The 21,833-nt window shown below is 28.0% G+C and overlaps 1 protein-coding gene across 1 annotated transcript; it reads left to right on the plus strand.

The window, feature by feature from the left end:
• The first annotated feature begins 1,019 nt into the window (after positions 1–1,019).
• Positions 1,020–18,444, plus strand: LOC129960976 (protein seele-like). Its single transcript, XM_056074758.1, has 5 exons — positions 1,020–1,410; positions 4,379–4,494; positions 7,938–8,132; positions 17,900–18,008; positions 18,281–18,444. The coding sequence occupies exons 1-5, from the start codon at positions 1,320–1,322 to the stop codon at positions 18,310–18,312; spliced, it is 543 nt and encodes a 180-aa protein (XP_055930733.1). The 5' UTR covers positions 1,020–1,319; the 3' UTR covers positions 18,313–18,444.
• Positions 18,445–21,833: the final 3,389 nt, after the last annotated feature.

Here is a 21,833-nt window from a genome sequence, read left to right on the forward strand (position 1 = left end):
GAAGTAAGCTGAAACAGATAAATTAATTCAATCACACGTTAATTAAATTAGTAAATTAATTATTAATTACAATTAATAAATTTTATATTTAATATTAAGTAATAATTTTTAATTAATAATATGATTGAAATAACAGATATTTGGAACGCATATTTAAAAATAACAATAGCAATATTATTTGTTATTCAAAAAATCGTGGATTATGCATCTCTAACGTCCATCGCATTGTGTTCATATCCGGCCGCTTAAAAGTTATCCACGAAATTCGGCAACTTATTGACCTGTCACCTTATCAATTATTTTGCCAAATATAGACAAACCGCTTTAACCGTTACTTGGATTTTTAACTGTTTACAATATATTAACTTTAAAGGTAGTTTTTAAATTATCATATTCGAGAATACGCAGCTCTCCAGTCATGAAGACTTTTGCCGCCGAAACTCTCAATCTCTCCCGACGGGGGGGGGGGGCAAGCGGTTGCCGACAGGGGGCAATTGCCCCCCCCCCCGTTAACCCCGCTCTGTAGTCAAAGGCTTCAGAAGACTCTAGCATTATTAACTACATGTAAATGCAATTTCTAACTTCGCCTTCATTGTTCATTCGATTCCGTGGTATTGATGGAATCTCTTGAGATACATCACTCATTCAAATACAATCTTATTGGAAATAACTGTTGTATAAATTATAATGATTAAGAATATGCATTTTTTTATATCAGTGGTAATTATTTTAATACTAGGCTTAATTTTAATTTTAATATTAGGCTTTTGCGGGAAATAAATTTAAAAAAAAATCCAGTCATGTGCTATTTTTGAATCACAACTTTTGACGCTTAGCGTGATTTGATAGAGCAAATTTTAATTTTTTCAATTCACTCTATTGTCTATGCCTACAATCGGAACATTTTTCGGATTTTATATGAATAATATCTGTTCCAAAGAATTTTCAATTTAATTTTTTCGCAAGTGTAACGTAAGCGTACGACTTAGTTTCAGCCAATGAAAACGCGGCGCACTTCGACTGCAAATAATCTAAGGACACGTTTTTGGTGTGTGTTTACGAAATATTTCAAGCTGGTCGCTTTATGACAGTTCTCTCTCGTACCGGCTTATTGAAGTTTCGATTTACTAGTTTAAACATTTTTTATTACATAGATTTTATAATTTTATCGGGTAATTTGTAAAGGTACCAAGCATATTCTCCAATACCTATTTTTAAAATAAGGTTTTAAAAGTACTTCTCAAAATAATTTCAAGTACATAAAAACGTACTCTTTGTTGCATGCTTATTTGAGAAATTTAGTTTTTTGTGAAATCAAGATGAGAATGAAAGTATCCTTTTTAAGTTTAGTGAGTGTTTTTGTGACATTCTTTCAAATGTCAGTTCAACAGTCTGTTTTAAAATGCTTAGGTAATGCATTCATTTTTTCCTATTATTTCAAATTTATACATATTTTCTTTAATTTTCATTGTAATTTTTGTGTTTGATTACTTTACTTATCCCGAAGCAGTAATTATGTATTTATGAGAAAGTTGAAACAGTTATATTAATAATTTATATACAGATTGTTATTGCAAGCACTTAATTTTCTGAATAAACTGATATTTCTTATTTTGTATTATTCTAATGTTAGAATTATAATTGAATCATTGCATTATTTGAATATTATATATGCTGGAGGGAAATATACCATTTCAAATGCAGATTTGATTTGTATGTCTTGGAAATACTGGATTATTTTGATTATGCTTTGAATGTTTTGATATATTTCAATTTTTTCTCTGAAAGTATTTTTAATGTTACTAGTAAAAGCATTATAGGCATAAAAGCATTTTGCCATTTCACCAAAAATGTATTCAGTCAGAAGAATTCAGTCATTTCAGATATTGGTGACAAATCATCTCAAAATGTTTCAATTTTATCGACCATATATTAATTTTAAATCTAACCATATCGTTATGACTAACCATATAATTATAACATACGTCTTTATTATTTTTATGTAAAAATCTTGCTATATCATAATATTTTTCAAATTTATTGAAATTTTTGAGAAGCTTGTGGTCGTGGTTTCTGATAAAGAAAGAAAAATAATAGTAAAAAAAAAAAAAAAAGAAAGATGTTGCATAAAAATAGAATATTTGAATGTAATGACATATTTCCTTTCACTCATATGGAATACTGATTTTATTTAAATTTCATTCAGCCAAGATTAAAATATATTTTTTGCTATCGTATTTATATGTATTAGTAAAATACTTTATTAGAAGATAGAACTAATCTGAAGGTTGCTGTGTTTCAAAGTAATTAATAAATATATGTTTACTAGTTTTTTTTTAAAGTATTATATTGAATATTTTGTGATGGATTTAAAAATTCTAGAATATTTTGGGAAATAATTTGTTTTAGAAAATGGGAATTTCAATTTTTTAAAGATTAAATGTATATCTTCTATTTCTGTATAGTAAGTGCTATTAAGTATTTAATTTTATTTGTTATTTTGTGTAATTAATTTTTTTTCTTACTTTAGAAGAATATTTAAAGTGTGGAAATTTATAATCTTACTCATTAAAAGCAAGATGGAAATTTGTATTCTTTAAAAAGCAAGATAGTCAACCTCATCCAATTTGTATTTTTATTTTTCAGTGTTTAGGAACTGGGAGGGAACAAATAATACAAATGTTTTTATTTCTATTTTTCTTCCAATTTAAAAATTATTCACTAAGCAAAGGTATTGCGATTTTCTGTAAAATGTAAACTCCATTATTTATATGTAATTTTGCTGTAAAATAATAGATTCTTAATTAAAAAGCACACACCAGGATTTGAGTTTATAAAGAATGAATATGTATTAAAGAGAAATACATATAGTACTAAGAAATCTAAAAATAAAAAAAAATAAAAATAAAAAAAGTTTATTTAAACATTTTATTTTTGTTTTAAGCATGTGTATTGAAGAAGCAAGATTTCAAGCATTGTAAAATTTTTACAGATTGCAATTTCTAATCTTCTTATTTATCTATAAATATATTGACTACTCTATATATCATTCACATGCTTTTTTCAATATAGTTTTTTCTTTATAGTTTATAGAATACGATATAATATAAACCTATCCTTTTAAAACATAGATGTCTGTGAATTTGTACATGACATATATTAAATACCCATTAATTATTTTTCAAACATGATACTTTTATCATGTTTGATAATATAATTAAAATGAAAACCAAATGATGAATAATGATATTTAAAACAATTTGTTAATCAAAAATAAAATAATTTCATTTTTTAAAATTTCATCATTCATTGATTTTAGACATTAATTTAATGTAGTAATTTAACTTTTATGTATAATTATAGCTTTAAATTTTTATCATTCAAGGGGCTGGGAAGATAATTTGCTTAAAGACTCTAGGCTAAGTTTGAAATTCTTTACTTTGCATGATATATGTATTCCTAAAAATATGCTTTTTCTATTAAAAGTAACTTTGTTTAAAACTACTTTGGAGTATTTGAATTTAATTTTTATTGACATGAGAATGATTGATAAATTTGCTGATATTATATATATATATATTACTGTAATAATAAGCAAATCTCGGGAAATGCAGTAGTGATTGATAAAATAAAAATATATTACTGAAAGCATATTATATTGCATCCTTACTGATATTATTCTAAATTGAAAATTGTAGCCAGCAAATATCATTTGCGTTGTTTTTTTTCTCTTGTCAAAATGTGGGTTTTTTAAGATAAATTTGGAAATTGTCAGATTGATTGGTTAACATTAGTTACAAGCTTTACAAGCTAAAGATATTTAAATTTTATTCCATAAGGCTGATGTAGAGTAATAGGGAATAGTTTCTTATTTTTTTAGTTAATATTCTTGATTTTAGAAATTTCAAGGTTTTTATGTGCTTGAAAAAATTTATGAAAGTGTTTAAAAGTACTTTTTCTTAAATGCATATTGTTATTTAAAAATCCTAAAATTCTGAAATAATTTGATTTATTCTGTGCAAATATAGGTGGTATTTAAGCTGAAATTGTAAATTTTTACTAATAGAACTTCATGTGTAGAATAATTTTATGAAAATGATGAAATTTTGTGAAAACAGAGTAGTTTCCTTATAAGGGAATTCTCAGTATCTGTTGAAAGTTAATTTTACTGTGTAATATGTATGGGAGGAGAAATATTTCATTATGATTTCTTGAATTCTTAGTTGATATTTTTTAGAAATAGCCATATGTTTAGTTAATATCGGATGAGAAATGAAGATTTTTTTTCCTAGCTTGATTTTGAAATCTACAAATATTTGTCTCATTTTGATATAACTTGCATTGTATCGAAGGAATATTAAATGTATTTTGTTTTTAGTTTGTAAGCAAGTTGTCCATGAAATAAATTCTGCTGTTTCTAATGAAGACCCTAAGAAAACAATACAAGTTGGCAGCTTTCGAATTCAGCCTGATGGTACACAAAAGCAATCTCAAGTATGCTTGAAATTCACCAAGCTTTTATATATTAACTGCATTTTATATGTTTAACTATGTATTTATTAATTTATGGTATTCTTTTATAGCTATATTAAATGATTTGAAATTTCCTTTCTGTTTTTATATATAATATTGCTTGTTTATTAAAATATGTATTATTTCAAATCGCTATATTATATGTGGGCTGAAAATCAAAACTTTCATTAATTAGAAAAATTAGTTTTCATCTCTCCTCCATCCTAGCCATTGAGATTTCAATACTATGCCTAGTGTAAAATAACTGAAGCTGCTTAAATATTTTATGTTGTTTTCAAATTGTAAATATGTATTTGGAGAACTTTTTAAATCTTGAGCTGGAATTCTGTACTTTTGGTTGATTTTTGATCTGAAATGATAGTTTCTACAAATTATGATGTAATTGACAGTTGATGGTATGATTGAATGTCTTTAAAAATCCTTGTATAAATTTGTTCCGATTATTAGCGGAAAAGTAAATTTGTATGCTGATTGGTTTTCAATCAATTGGGATGATAGCGTAAACACAATTAGACAGTCTTTATATTTCTTGAAGGATTTATATTTTTCTATACGAGTTCTGTTATTCATGTTAGTTCTAAAAATTGTATATTTTCATTTTTTCTTGAAAAACTTAAAAGATGGATTCTCAAGAGTTTAACTGGAAAGAGATTTTATATATAAAAGTGGAATTTTTATCTTAAACTTGTATGAAATCTGTAATTTAGTTAATGCATTATTCTTTCATTCATTATTATTCTTGTATTATTTCATGTTGTTTCATTATCTATTGCTTTAATCTGAGAGAGGCAGGTGTGCACAGTCATACTGTTAAATCTATTGCTGTACAATAATGACAAAATGATTTTTTTTTTGAAAACTAGAATAATGAATTTTATTTAACTCTTAATGATGCTACCTATTTGCATGTCATATTCAATTGCTTTATAGTGACAGCTTGTTCACTAGAACTATAAAAACCTATGCATGTTTATTTAAAAATATTCCTTCCCCCTTATAACATTTGCTTTTTCCTTTCTGAGATTATTTAAAGATAACATTTGTTAATTGCTTGTGGGAAAAATTATTTAGTCTCAAAGGTTAAAGACAAATATAAACTGTAAGTGCAGGTTGCACCACTGGGATGTAACTTAATAAACTGTTTTAAAAGAGAACACCTGAAACTGTAGTTGTGATCTTAAATGGGGATGAGCAGAATAACATTAGGTGTGACAAGAGATTTCAAAGTGTCTTTATCTTTTCAGATATGAAAATTTTCATCAAAAATTGGCATAAAAACAGTTATCACACCAACCTATCAATAAAAGTTGTTGAATAATTATTTCAATTGAATTTTATTTCTCTTATCTAACTAATGTTTCTTTTCCAATTTTAGGAGCGTGAAAGAACTTTTGGACAATAATGAAATTGTGTAACAATATTTTCTTTCTGAAGTTGGATTTTAAGCAAGAAATTAAATAAGCTCTGCTATAAATAATTAAAAATAATGAATAATGTGAAAAATGGTATTTTATGTTTTGGAGTCTGTCAGCTTAGTAATCCACCCCTTAGAGGGAAAAAAATGATAAATGCTCTTCCAGTCTTATTCTAGCTTTTGTTTGGCCTATTTCCTAAATGTTTTCCTTTACATTGATTTTTCTAAAAAATATTTGATCTTAATAATTGTATGAAAGAAATACTTTGTCTCCTGAAGAATATTAAAATTTTAATTTATTTTGTTCTAAATCAAATATTCAGATAAAGACAAATCATGATTCATTATGGAGATATAATATCTGTCGGGAATGTACTTTTAGACCAGAAATCCAGGGTTACTTTGGAATGGGACAAATGGCGCTATGAATTTGATAGAAAACGTACCATTTGACATTAAAGGCAAATTCTGATTTAATAGTGCTAAAAAGCTTTTTTGTGAATGTGTATGCTTGAGAGGGAAGTTGTATTTTAGTTAAGAAATCTTGTTTTGAGTTGTTAAACCATCACTGGTACTTTATAATAAGATAGAATTTGCCAAAAAAATGGCAATTTTAAAACTATTAATAGGTTTACCATAAATCTATGTATCTGTTTGGCCATGATGAATAAAATGCATAATATTTTGTTATTTTTGGTTCGATAGGGATAAGAAATATGTTCAATTTGATATTGTTTCCTAATTCAAATCTTTATTTTTGAGGTCAGTTATGTTTAAAGCATTGCCTTTTTTTCTGTGTTTTTTCATAATTGTTAAAAACAGAAGTGAATCATGACATTTCTTTTAGATTCTTTGTATTCTTATACTGTCGATGTTAATTTGGTCTTTATGAACTTTTTAAAATATAAACAATACATTACGAGACTGCAAAGTTGGTATTTATATACTGTTATTATCTGTCTGTAGCAATACTGTGGGGACATATTTAAATTATTGTTATAGATCATTTGAACATATAAACTTTAAACTTTTTATAAGAACATCAAAAAGAAAATTTTACTCATATATAAGTAAACAATATTAAATGCTTATGCCTCATCTTTATCTTTACATTTGGTACTGTTGCAAGAAATCTTGAAGAGTGTTAATTAGGGATATGACATCCACCGAAGAATTTTTGAGTTATTTTTATACCAGTTATACTAGTCAGCTGCCACTTTACACATCACTCTGACCATCTGGAATCAATCCTGCTAAAATATCACCATCATTTGGGCCACTAAATCTTCCATCTAACAGTCACTCAGTCCTCTGTCTAAAGCAAGTTGAACAATAGTTATTTGTAGACTGTTAAGCTCTGTGCATTACAAAGATCTGCATTACAATGGCGATTCTTATTCAACAGAATTCCCTGAAACAACTCAGATTAGTATTGATCTATGCAATTGATCGGTCTCAGAGCTATGTAATTGAAGTGATGAAGTGGGTTGTAAAAACAGGAGAAACTAGAAACAAATAGTATTTTAAGGACTGTAATCTCTGGTTTGTATGTTGTTCATTCCGTTGGCAATGCTTGTTCCAATCACTATCCTCGTTTCTACAGATTTTCACCTATTATTATAATATTATAAAAGGCACAAAACAATCATAGTCAACACTAGGGCATGGAGGCAACTGTTATTTTGTCATCTCGCATTTCAGGTGATGGGGGGGGGGTGTCGTTTTCCAAGGGAGGATAAATGAGTTGTATATACCATCAGCTTTCTATGAAGGATGAATTATCGTTACAAACAGGTGCAACTAAAAAGTAATTATTGCTGCTCCAAAATTCAAAATACATAGAATAAACTGGAATTTCACCAGGAACAAATGGAAATATCATTATAGATATCATAAGATTATACATCTTATGGATTTGTTTTCGTAAAATTATTTGAATTTGTGTATTTTATTTAAAATTGCAAGTTAACTTATTTTTCCCCTATTATAGATAAAATATGCTGGCTCTGAACTTCATCTCAATGAAATTATGGAGACAGTGTGCAATTCCCTGGATGATTATGCGCAGGCAAAAAATAAAGACACTGGAGAATTAGCCTTATTGAATCTTTCAAAAGATATAGAAAAGTTGAGCACCCATGAATTAGTGCAAGATCCTGATCTTAATCGTAGCCTTAAATATTACGTAAGTTTATTTTCCCTTGAATTATGTATAAAGTGTTTTCACACAAAAATGGAAGCAAACATATAAGTGAGAACATTATAGTTTTTAAAAGAAATTCATTTATTTGAATGAACATGTACTTGCTATTTAAGATGTAAGGAGTAAAATTGCCCTTTTTTTTTTTTTTTTTTTTTTTTTTTTGCATTTAAAAATATCGAAATATTCTATTCTTCTAGTAATTTACATTGCATGTAGATAGAGTATTGTTTTTTTAATCTTTCAGATACTACTTTTATATACAGAAAATAATATAAAAACAGAAGAAAAATATTAGTAAAGATATGAAAATAAAAATGAATATCAAAAGTAAATTAGGCTAAAAAAGGAAAGTGTTTAATACAAGGGAAAAGAGGGGAGAAAAAAGATATAAAATACATATAAAACGAATGATCAAAGTGCTACAATGCAATTCAAGAAACGTTGTAGAAATTAATTGTAAATCTAAATTAAAGGTGGAAATAAAATACAAAACAAAATTTGTTACAGGGCGATTGATGCATTGATTATTCATCAGGGATGAAATTAATATAAACTGCAAAGGAAATTATTGCATTTTTTGCAAACATTATCAAATGATTATTAACATTATTAGATTAAACCTCAAATGTATCTATTTTCTATAATTTTAGTGCCCCATATGATCATACTTTTCTTCCTTACTTTTTTCCAATCACCTTTTTTACTAAAAGATTAACTTCTTTCTATTTTACACTTTTCATTTAAAATATATTTCTTCTATCATTATCTTCATCGTCCACACCAAGAGCTTTTAGCCTTCACCTAGCAGTCCTTACAAATGATGCCAGTCTTGTTTCTTGATACCCATAAACATCTAGCTTTTCGCCTACACGGAAAAAATGTCTTCATAATGCTCTTTTTTCTTTGCCATATATTTTTTCTTTTAATAAATTTTTTTTTTCCATTTGCAGTATTTTTTATTGTTTTATCTTGAACTGTTATGTACTTTTAAATTTATTTTGTATCTCGGGCTTTGCATTGTTTGTCTATTTTTCAAAATTGGTCTACAATAACATTTGGGGGTGAAGACAGTGTATGTAATTCTTCGATACTGTTTGCAGTAAATATTATAATTTCTTTTTCGGTTCACATTAATTTCCTAACCCGATCAGTAATTAATGCATCTATTGCCTTATTTCTACTTTTTATTATTATGTATATATAATATACTATTATAAGTATGTGATGATATTTTAAAATCTAATTTAAACTTAATTATTTTTTAATTTTTAGCTCAATTCAGTACATATTAATTTTATTCTAAAATATTCTCTTATTTTCTGATCCCATTCCACTTTTTCTGTTTAAGGCAACAGAAAACTTTGTAGAAATGCTTTCGTTAACGGTTCCCACACTCCGAGTCAAGGGATAAAAAATTGCTGACCTAAACAAATTCTTTTAAAAGCTCCCTATAATTCCCTTACCTAAATTCGACACATATAGGAAATCCCTACCAAAATCTCACAGTATATATTCACGGGGATAAAATTTTCATTAGCCTTTTCCTCATTTTGGCTCTGTGTCATTCTGTGTTGATGTGCTCATCGCTTATGCTTGTACATAAATCCTGCATCCCAGGATGAAATAAAACGAAATTGAAAATTCAGAGTGTCTTCACTGTATTCGGCCATGACTCTGCTTCAAAAATTATATGTTTACATGTATGTATAACATGTATGCGTATTTGAATAGTTTATTTCCTCAAGAGGAGTTTTATTATCTTCTGCTTGCAAACTAATTTTCATCTCAATTTGTTGCAACATCAAAATAAAGTTTTGCAATACCTATTTGTTAGGCCCTGAAACAGATATTATGACATATCTCCTTAATTTATTTTTTCAAAGAATGTAGTCCAGAGATATTAATGCTTTGCACCAAAAAATATTCTATTTCTTGCTAATTTTTATTTTTTTTTCATTTATAATGTATTGGATTTTTTATATTGAAAATCTGTATGTATATAACTTTTTTTCTGGAATCATTAATTTTCAGTCGGAAAAAATAGGCAATAAAAAATATAAATTTGATTCAAAAAGCAATCACTGACTTCAATCGTGGGAAAAAAAAAATTACGTGAAAAATTGAACTCTTTTATTGATTCTTTCTGCTGTAAAGTCTCGAAGGACTAAAAGTCGTTTGCGTAAAGCAACAAAATCATGTAAATCTTAGCTTCTGTTCTAAGAATCTTGAGCAAAATTTTTACTATGGTATAATTCCAGATTTCCTTTAATGAGTATGGTTCCTAAACAAAATTCTTAAGTGTGAAAGAAAAGTTTAGTTTGATAAGACATAAAAAACAAAAAGAAAATATAGCTAAAGCGTAATAGACTGAAATGTCGACAAGTGCTGTATCAACAATTTTGAAAAATTATTTCTATTATGCTTTTTAAAATAAAATTCTTTGATAATTTCATTTTTCCTTTAGCTCTGAATTATTAAACATGCACAATTGTTTTTACTGAGTGACTTAACGAGTGAAGCTTTTATCGCTACACTAAAAAGATTTTTTGAAAGCAGAGGCAAATCATCCAAAATTTATTCGGATAATGCTCACATTTTTATTGGAGCAAATAGAGAAAGTAAGAGATTACTTGAGATTGCAATTGATCAAGATAAAATTCTTGCTGAGTATTGAATCTCAGAGGAAGTTGAATGGAAATTCATTCCACCCCATTCACCCAATTTTGATGGACTTTGGGGAGGCCGGAGTGAAGTCCATTAAGTACCAAACGTGTAGTAGGTAAAGGTAGGTCAACTTCTGAGGAATTTTTGACGTTTACAAATCAAATAGAAGGAATCCTAAATTCCAGACCATTATCACCATTGTCAAGGTTTTGACCCCGGCACATTTTTTAATAGGCAGGCTTATCAATGCAATAATTGAACCAGATATTACGAGTATAGACACTAATAGGTTAAAATTGTGGCAAAGAGTAACAAAAATTGTCCAACTTATTTGGAAACGTTGGCATATTACCTATTTTAACCATTTACAAAATCGCAAGAAATGGCAAATAATTAAAACCTATGTCAAGATAGGTGATTTGGTGCTGTTGAAAGAGGAAAATTTACCGAGTACCAAATGGGCCATTGGTCGTATTTTCAATATTTACCACAATAAGGATGGTAACGTAAGAGTTTGTGCTGTGAAACCACAGAATGGTGTTTACAAAAGAGCTATTTCAAAATTGTGTAAATTACCTATCTATACTTATAATAAAGCTCAATGTGTGTGTGTGTGTGTGTTGATGCTCTACAGGCCAGGTCATTTGACATACAACTATCAAATTTGGTACATGTATACCTTAGAGGTCGGGAATGTGCACCTGGGGTCCCTTTTTTTGAAATTTTAATTATTAATTAAAAACTAACTTTCCCGCCAAAAAAATCTTCCATTTTCCCCACCGCCAACTTTTCCGCAAAAAAAATCTTCCATTTCCTCCACCGCCAAATGAGTAAGGCTTTCGTTTTTTTTTTTCTCCCAACAGTAATGAGGCTAGGGTTAGTATTTTTCAGCGGATTATTTCAAACGATTCTCTTTATTTTCTTAATGTTTGATGCATTTAAAATTAAACATTGTTAATGGATCGATCCTTCAGATTCATTCTGAAGTACTTTTGAATTAAAATAAAACAGAATAAAGAAAATTAAAAATTTCTAATCCGCATAGCGTTACCCCAACTGGCGTAGAAAAAAAATCACGTATTTGCGTTACGTAACTGGCGTTGAAAATTCACACATGCGCTTTGTATTCTGAATTCCGCATTGTGTTGACAAATTATTATCAACGGATACGGACTGGATTTAAATTTTTTTTTAGGTTCGTTGCATGCTTTTGTAATTAAAATGTATTTATGTTAGTTATATATTTTTTGTATATGCTTATAGTTTTAAGTGCATCGCTTTTTAAGTAGTTTTTTTAAAACCTGTTTTAAACCGTCTATTTTAAACGATTCGTTTCATTTTCTTAGTGTTTGATGCATTTAAAAGTAAACATTGTTAATTAATCGATCTGCTCATAATGAATCTAAGAAAATTTTGTTGACAAATTCTTGAGATAATACGTAAATTGAAGAAGATATTCTTTAGTGCAAATAAAGTTTAAACGCTGAGTGACTCTATTTTCATTAATCAGATTATAAAAAAATTCTTTGTTTCAGTAAAAAATATTATTATATTAATTGCAGATTAATTCTTTCCACTTTAATTTAAAGCATAAATTCTACGGGTGCTAACAAAAAATTAGAGAGATACATATTACGTTATGACTGAAGGCCTTTATAATATTATGAGCGAATTATATGACTATCAAAATTTGAAGTTTTAAAATATTTTGATGAAGAAGCTATTAAAGCAGGAATTGCATAAAATATTTAAATATAAAAATTTTAGCGAACATTAAGATTGGCGAACCGGCTGGTCGACAAATTCTTGAGATATTACATAAATTAAGAAAGATATTTTTTAGTTCCCATAAGGTTTAAATGCTCAGTGACTCTGTTTTCGTTAATCATGTTATTAAAAAAATTAACATTTATTGACGAACACGAACACACTGATATTCACCGTTACTCTGATTAGATGTTATAAAATCTGAATAGATAAACATAAACGTGTAAACAGCTGTGCGCCGGTTCCTATGGCAACACAGCTGGAAAGGGAAAAGAAGTTTCTAAGACAGAACATCTGCTTTACACAATTTTATAGAATAGTTTTTTTCCCCTCTTCGCTTGCTTTAAAAAAACATCTATACTTATATATAAAGTTCAATGAGTGTGTGTGTGTGTGTGTGTTGGCGCTCCACAGAAAAGACCATTTGACCTACAGCTACCAAATTTGGTACATGTATACCTTAGAGGTCGGGAATGTGCACCTGGGGTCCCTTTTTTTGAATTTTTAATTAGAATTTTAATTATTAATTAAAAGCTAACTTTCTCGACAAAAATTATTCATTTTCCCTACCACCAAATGAGTAAGAGTTCAGTTTTTTTTCCCAACAGTAATGAGGCTAGGCTTAAGATTTTTCGGCTGATTATTTCAAAGGATTCTGTTTATTTTCGTAATGTTTGATGCATTTAAAATTAAACATTGTTAATTAATCGATCTTTCAGATTAATTCTGAAATACTTTTGAATTAAAATAAAACAGAATAAAGGAAATAAAAATTTCTAATCTGCATAGCGTTACCCCAACTGGCTTAGAAAAACTCACGCATTTGCGTTACCGTAACTAGCGTTGTAAATTCACGCATGCGCATTGTGTTCTGATTGTTGACATGACAACCAATATCAACGGACGATTTAAATTATTTTTAGATTAGTTGCATGCTTTTGTAATTAAAGTGTATTTATGTTAGTTATATATTTTTTGTGTATGCTTATAGTTTTAAGACCATCGTCTTTTAAGTAGTTTTTTTTTAACCTGTTTTCAACCGATTATTTTAAACGATTCGTTTTATTTTTTTTTTAGTGTTTGATGCATTTAAAATTAAACATTGTTAATGAATCAATCTGGTCATGATGAATCTGAGAAAATTTTGTTGACAAATTTTTGAAATATTACATAAATTAAGAAAGATATTCCTTAGTGCCCATAAAGTTTAAACACTCAGTGACTGTTTTCAATAATCATATTACAAAAAAAAAAAAAACCTTTGTTTCAGTAAAAACTATTATTATATTAATTGCAGATTAATCCTTTCCACTTTAATTTAAAGTATGAATTCTATGGGAGCCAACAGAAAATGAGAGAGATACATATTACGTTATGACTGAAGGCGTTTATAATATTATGAGTGAATTATATGCCTATCAAAATTTGAAGTTTTAAAATATTTTGATGAAGAAGCTATTAAAGTAGGAATTGCATAAAATATTTAATTATGAAAATTTTAACGAACATTAAGATTGGCGAACCGGCTGGTCGCCAAAGGCGGCTAGTAGATAATAGAATTTAATCAGTGTAATATTGTATAGTTATTAATGTAATTTGTATTATATTATAATTTTTTGGTGTGATATATTTTGTATTGGTGTTTAGTGTTATTATTTTGAAATATAATATTTTAAGACGGGTGGTATTTTCTGACGCCAACGCCATCTTGTGAGTTTCTGTAGCTATCGGTGTAGCTAGAGAGAGTGTTTAATAAAGCAGTGATCGTTGAGCAGTGAGAAAACACGAAGTCCGGTATACCGGTATTATTATATATATTATATTGCAATCCGGTATACCGGGATTGCAATACCGGATATCAAATACCGTTATTTTGAGCCATTTGTACAATTTTGTAATACCGGTATTCGCAAGTTTAAATGCCGTTTTTTCGGTATTTACCAAAAATTTTTAAAATTGTCTCCACTATATATTCAGGGATCGCCTACATAGCAAAATAATGTACTTTTTTGTTTTTATGTCTCCCTAACAGGCCAAAATTATTATCTAATTAATTGCTTAAGTCTAAATTAGCGAAACATGGATTATCCCTGAAAGAAAATATTGTATCCATAACGACTGATGGAGCAACAATTATGAAAAAAGTTGGAAAGTTGATTGGCGCAAATCAGCAATTGTGCTATGCTCATGGAATTCAATTAGGAGTAATAGATGTATTATACCAAAAAAATAAAGAACAGAAAAATCCAAATACTGTGGATATAGAAACTAACTAATTCCTACTTTGAAGAGAGCAATAGTGAGAGTGATATTGACAATGAAGACAATGACATCGTAATTGTTGAAGAAGATATTGCTAATGAGGATGAAATATTAACCCATCAAGAATTGCTTCCTATAATTTATAAAGTTCGAAATTTTTGTAAGATATTTAAATGTTTCACTATAAAAAATGCCATATTACAAAAATATATACTTACTGAAAATAAAACAGAATATATGTTAATATTAGATTCCAAAACACGTTGGAACAGTTTACTCCTAATGATGGAACGATTTTTAAAACTGACAAATCCAATCCAAAAAGCAATAATTGACTTAAACCTGTAAATTAATTTTTCAGATAGTGAATTCGACTTAATATCCAGAACTGTATCAGCTCTACTTCCAGTAAAACTGACTATTGAGGCATTATGTCAGAGAGATTCTAATTTATTAACAGCTAATGCAACAATAAATTTCATGTTGCAGTCAGTGAAAGAACAGCACACATCACTATTTGAAGAACTATATATTACTTTGAAAAATCGCACAGAAGAAAGGCATACCGAAATAGAAAATGTCTTATGGTATTTACATAATTATAATGATTTTGAAAATGAAAAAGAAAAGAAAGTAACCAATTCAAATCTGATCAAGTTTATAGTAAATTTTCTTAAAATTTTTTACCCACAAACCTATCCACATTCAGAAGAATTCGGTTCAGTTATCGAAGATTATGCTGATACTAATGTCGATAGTGAAAAGGAACTGTCTCTTTAACAAAAATTAGAATTAGCGATAAATAAAAAAATTTCAACGAACCAAAATACAATACAGAAATCAGCTATATCCAAAACCATCCGACGAGAAATCGATTTAATTGAAGATGAGGGATTTAGAGGTAAATACTTGGAAAAAGTATATCGCGTATTGCTAACAGTACCACCAAGTAGCGTAGATGCCGAAAGTGCGTTTTCGACAGCTGGTAATTTTTGCACAAATTACTTTTCAGGCTTATTGACAGTACAATTGATGCATTATGTTTTTTAGATCACTTTTGAAAAATTTGTAATAGTACCACTGACTGAATAGTGATATTTACACTTTTTTATGATTTAAATAAATAAAATGTTCCTTTACTTTTTTGTGATTATATAGTGTTATAATTTATAGGTTACAAATTATTTTTTGAGATATTTACTCTCTCTAATAAAACTGGCAAATAAAACAAAGAACACTTGTGTTTTCTTTCTTTTTCTAAAATTTCTAATACCGGTATTAAAACCGGTAACCCAGTATTAGGATCTAAAAAATACTGAATACCGGTATTGTAATTTTTGCAATCCCTAGTCGTGACTCATTTAAACAAACCACGGTTTTCCAGTTATCTGGGGTCAAACCGATATGGTCACGAACCCAGGAGAGGCACTACAGGCTTCTGCTGCTATAGTCTCTTAATCCAAATTTCGCCACACCGTTTTAATGATCTCACATTGATCCATGCTGTTATTTCACGTAGTGTTGCTTGTATGTTGACGACGACAATTTTATGTACGCATCGCTGGTCTGGGTCATTGTCAGCCACAGGAATATTCATGATGGGAGGTTATGCCTGGAATTAGTTATTCTCGGTAGGTATGACTTAAGGAGGTATCAATTAGGTATTCTCCACTCTTGACACTATCTATCTCGGAATGTTGATTACCCTTGCCTTTTCCGAGATGGAATGCCCCATGTTTCTAGATCCAACTATCTTTCCGCGTTCAGTTTGTTCATTTCCGCCATGCGGCCGTAATCACGTTAGAAAACTTCATATTAATCACTTGAATACAAATCAAAAAACCTGCCAATGCGTTGCACATTTATACATTTTTTAGGCTATGCTACTGCTATATCTGTATATTCTAATGATAATATGTGCTGTATATTTGCATATTGCTATCGCATGATTTTTGTCACCTCAGTGTAAAATATCTGTACGTTTTGAAAATTAAGCTTATATTTAATGCTTAAAACCGAGATTTTGTGATTTTTAATTGATAAATATTAGTTTAAAAGATGAAATTTTGAAGTTTATGACTTTAGAAGACAGAATTTCGACTTTTGAATTTAAGTGAAATGCTTTCTTGTTTAACGATATTCCTGATCAATTTTATGATACGATTTAAAATGTCACTTCTAAAACTCATACATGATATATTTGTAATGTAAGAAAAGAATCATTTAAATTATGTAGTTTTGTGGTAAATATTTGATATGCACAAACCAAAAATTGATCATATAAATTCTTTAACAGTTATGAAAAGGATCAATACGAGTTCATTATAAAAAGTTTGTACTTATATTGATTCCTTTTATATTTGAAATTTCCGTATTGTACAAGAAGTTTTCCTTCAGTACTATTCAAATGTCCTACGAGGAAATAGACTGAATTAGATTTAACCTTATACTGACATTACAAATGCAACTTTAAGAAATTTTATTTATTTAATAACAAGAATTGAATCTTTCTCATTTACGGTAAAAATATTTTACTGTATTATAAAAGATGCGTATAAATTTTACTGCAATTTTTGTGTGATTATTTTTTTTTAAAGTTTGGTCTTATTTTTGAATAGGTTGCAGAACGTTTATTTTAACTTTGTATCTCCTCATGAGTAGCTTGGGTTGGTGAAGATATTTCCAAATTCTCAAAAATCAGTTTGCTTTTCAATCTCATGCACTATCTCTTGTGTTACTTTATCTAATGTTTGTTTTAATTGGTTCATGTTTTATTAATTGTGAATTATTTTATCAATAATTAACTCATTATCATTAGCAAATCCCGAAACTTCACTAAATTTATTTTGCTTTATCTACCATTTAATCTTATGATCTTTTAAATTTATTGAAAATAAATCTTTGTTTTTCAGTCCAAGTGCTAATATACATTCTTATGACAGTAGAGATGCTTTAAGTAATGAGGTAGATTCTAATTATTTTATCCCAATCTTTTGTGCAATAAATTTGAAAGTTTTGTATACTTTTACAAAATTATTAAAATTTTCTTTTAACAGTGCGAGAGCTTCATTGAAGATTTTGAAGATGATATTTTGCAAGTCTTTAAAGCGGCTGAAGATTTGCCATTAGATGATGTATCTAGGAAACTATGTAGCGATTCAGCTGGTAAGAAATTGAAATTGCATTAAACAGCTAATTTATTTTTTCTATTAGTGAATATATTGATATAAATATCCACAATTGTAGCATTACACTGTCTCTTTTAATACTTGGGAAATCTTTGAAGGAAATTAAATTTGAAAGTTTTGAAACTTATAAATATTAGTAAACAATAGTAAAATAATAATTCATTATGAATTTTTTTCATTATTTTTTCCAAATGCTGTAATTATATTTAATTTTATGGCATTTTCCTGATTCTGTTCTCTTTTTTTTAGGTTACTGCATAGCTGCACACACTGAATTATAAAAATGGGGAGCTCTAAGTTATTGAATGAATACTCATTATAAAATGTTTTTCACTTGTAAACCATGTATTTTCAAGTTTTCATTAAAATATTTTTATGCTTAAATTATTTATTAAAACTATATAATGGCTAAATTGATTTGTGTTATTTTTATTCCAGTAGTTCTTTAATGTGTAATGAAATGTTAGAAAGAAAAAAACTTTTTTCGAGTGAAGATATACATAATTTAAGACCATAGGTATTTCTTTGCCCTAAATTAAACGAATTAATATCTATTTCAAAATATTTCCGATCCAAATATTATACCTGTTTTTTGTGGAGAGAAAATGTTTTGCCATATATTCGCAAAAATCTATTGTATGTTTTTGTTGAATAAAGATGCATTACATTTCAATTTCATAGATTCACATGGTGAAAAGTTCTGAACATCATTTAATTGTAAATTTTTAGTTTTGTAGATTTAAATTTAATTTAAATGTGAAATGCTGTTAAAGTATTCTTAAAAATATCTTAATTATCCCTATTTGCAATATATTGGCATTAATAATTAACAATATTTGTAATTCATTAAGAATAATGCATTTTGGTACAATATTCAAAGCAACTTTGAAATATTGCATGTATATTGATTTTCTATGGACTTTTTTCAATATATTTGAGTACTACATGCCTGTTTTATAATAAAGTTTAATTGCTCTGATTATTAAGAGACGACTATAGATTAAGGCATTGACAATTACTATCTTTTTAATGCTGAAAATAATTTGATTATGTAGTTAAATGCATAAAAGCAATCGATTACGTATTTTAATATTGCATTGGATATTTTTCTAAATAGTAAACCATCTATTTGTTCAAAAGATAGTTAATTGTGACATTAAGGATTATATTTGGATTGTAACTCTTTTAAGATTGCATATTATTTAACATCGGATATTATATTAATGTCATACATAAATATACATGAACAGCTATCAAGGTAGTCACAAATATTGGGTTATCCATGAATGGAAGTTAGAGCGTATTTCTAAATTTATAAATCTTTTAATCATCAGAATTCATTGAGCAGCTTCCATATATATATATATATATATATATATATATATATATATATATATATATATATATATATATTATATTATATTATATTATATTATAAAGCCTGTGTTACCATGAAAAGGATGTTTGAAATTTCTCTTTTTTGCTATCTGATCATGGCATTGGCTTCCATTGACATATGAAAACATTTCTTAGAATAATTTTAACCAATTCAATCTGTCTGATACTGTTTTTGCCATTATTTAGCTTCAAAATTTTGTCATGTTGCATAGAATAATTGAAAACCTATTTTCGATGAAGATTCAAGTATCGTTATTTACAAATATTTTGTGCTGTTCATAGAATATTGATTTCTCAGAGTTAGCTTGTCCTATTTTGATATAAATGGACATGTCCACTTATTTAAAGATTATGAATAAGTTTTTTTCTTTACACAATCCGAAGAATTTTATTTCCACACTAATCTCACTATATTATCTCAGTGAAAAATATTTTTATTGTATTTCTGAAGTAAGTTTCTAAATAGAATCAACTCAGTTACATAATAGTTGATTCATAATAGTTTTCTCAATGTATTTAACTCGCATTGAAGCAATACATGTATTAATTTGTGTCTTGTATTTATTTATTGCAGCACTTTAGATGTTTTATGGTAGTAAAAAAATCCACACAAAGTGGTAAATTGTTAAAAAAAAAAAAAAAAAAAAAAAAAAAAAAAAAAAAACATGAGTCAAAATCCGAGACCTTCCGTTAAAATTTTTGTTTTAGAATATGTTACTGTGAAGGAATACTTCAAGCTTTTTTTTGAAGCCTCAAGTTTCAAAACAAAAAGTTTAGAGCATGATTGTTTTGAAAATATGACTGAATAAATTCATGCTTTAACTATATATTAATGTCAAAAACTAGTTTCAAAACCAGGATTCATTATTTTCTGATAATAATATCGTAAAGGATTCGATTTCATAAAATTAAAAGTATTTTAAACTTTGGGAGGAACGTAAATTTTGTAGCTTTATTAGAATTGTTTTGTTTCTATCTTAGTAAAGTGTGTGTCAAATGAAATGCAATTCATAACATCAAACATATTTCCCAACATTTTTAAGTCCTTCATTTACTAGAAATCAATGGGATTTTATGAAATTTTAACATTTTAAATTCCTTAAAACACAGACCTTTTATTTACTTTTGAAGTTGAAATCAAAAACCAAAAATAACAAAGAAAAGCATTCCTAGGTAAGAGCATTCATTTGACATTTATTTCACACAATCAAACCATTTGAATTGATGCATTTTCGATTTTAAAAATTTTTTTATGAAATAATTTTGAAAAAATTTCAGAATTTATGAGAATAAATTGTAATCATTACATCATTCAACTTCATGCATAAATAGTTGTCATACCTTTATATTGTAATGAACGCAAAGAGAGAATTTAGCGCTTGGCGAGGTTTTGCCGAGAAATTAAGTGACAGCCCGGATGATGTGGCGAAAGGAAGGTTCGATGATAATCGCGCCGGTTCCTGAGGCGCCTAGTGTTTTCCCCCTTCTCTATATAAACCGTAGGGCTACCTCGTCGGGCGTTGAATCGCGTATCTGTTGCGGCGTACGTTTACTTGTCTTTACGGACTGTGTTTACTGTGCACAAATCTGTATTTGCGCTGGTAGTAGTCGCTGACTGCTGGATTGATTTCTTTGAAGTTTTCCTTCGTAAACTCCTCCTGTAAATACCTATATATAACAGTTAATAAATTTGTTTGTGCTGTCCCTGTAAAAAGTCCATTCAATCTGAACGCACTACTGTAAAAAGTTAACAGTATTATAGCATAAGTTCTTTCAAAGTTGTAAAAAAAAAATCTTTTGTTTATTTCGATTTTTATAAACTTAAATGCCGTTACATAGAAGTCCTGTAGATTATTATTGATATGCAAAACATTTACAATAGTCATCACTCGGCTCCATTAGTTATCCTTGGAATTCCTAGAATGTCAAATCAACGGTAAATAGGTGATGCATATATTTAACTCGAAAACCATTTTTAAAGTAAAATAATAATAATAAATATTTAAAGTTTGAAACTAAATCCTAGCTGTCTCATTCTGAAATTAGAAAGATGTTTTCCGTAACATCCTGTCATAGAAATATTGCTTTACACATAAAATACATTTAAAAGTGGAAATTGCACTCAATCTCCTACTGTTAAATATAAACTCATATTGTTCAAATTGTTCTTTCAGGGCCGTAACTACCAATGGGGTGTGAATGAGAAGAAAAATTATATATATATATTGGAAATTTCATTTTAACTCATTATTGTATTGTGTATCCATTTAACTACAGGTTTTATTTCCATTTATAAGTTGATTCAGATTGAATCAAGATATAATATTAAGAAATAAATTAGACCAGTGAATGTATACAGTAAGGTGCATCACCAAAACCATTTTTTTTTTTTTTTCATATTTAA

This window comes from Argiope bruennichi, chromosome X2, assembly GCF_947563725.1.
Source record: "Argiope bruennichi chromosome X2, qqArgBrue1.1, whole genome shotgun sequence".
NCBI lineage: Eukaryota > Metazoa > Arthropoda > Arachnida > Araneae > Araneidae > Argiope > Argiope bruennichi.

Excerpts from the sequence above, each read along its gene's own strand:
- LOC129960976 (XM_056074758.1), top strand. The coding sequence starts at position 1,320 with ATGAGAATGAAAGTATCCTTTTTAAGTTTAGTGAGTGTTTTTGTGACA. Across the intron at positions 1,411-4,378 it reads GTCTGTTTTAAAATGCTTAG|TTTGTAAGCAAGTTGTCCAT; the intron begins GTAATGCATTCA and ends TTTTGTTTTTAG. Across the intron at positions 18,009-18,280 it reads ACTATGTAGCGATTCAGCTG|GTTACTGCATAGCTGCACAC; the intron begins GTAAGAAATTGA and ends TCTTTTTTTTAG.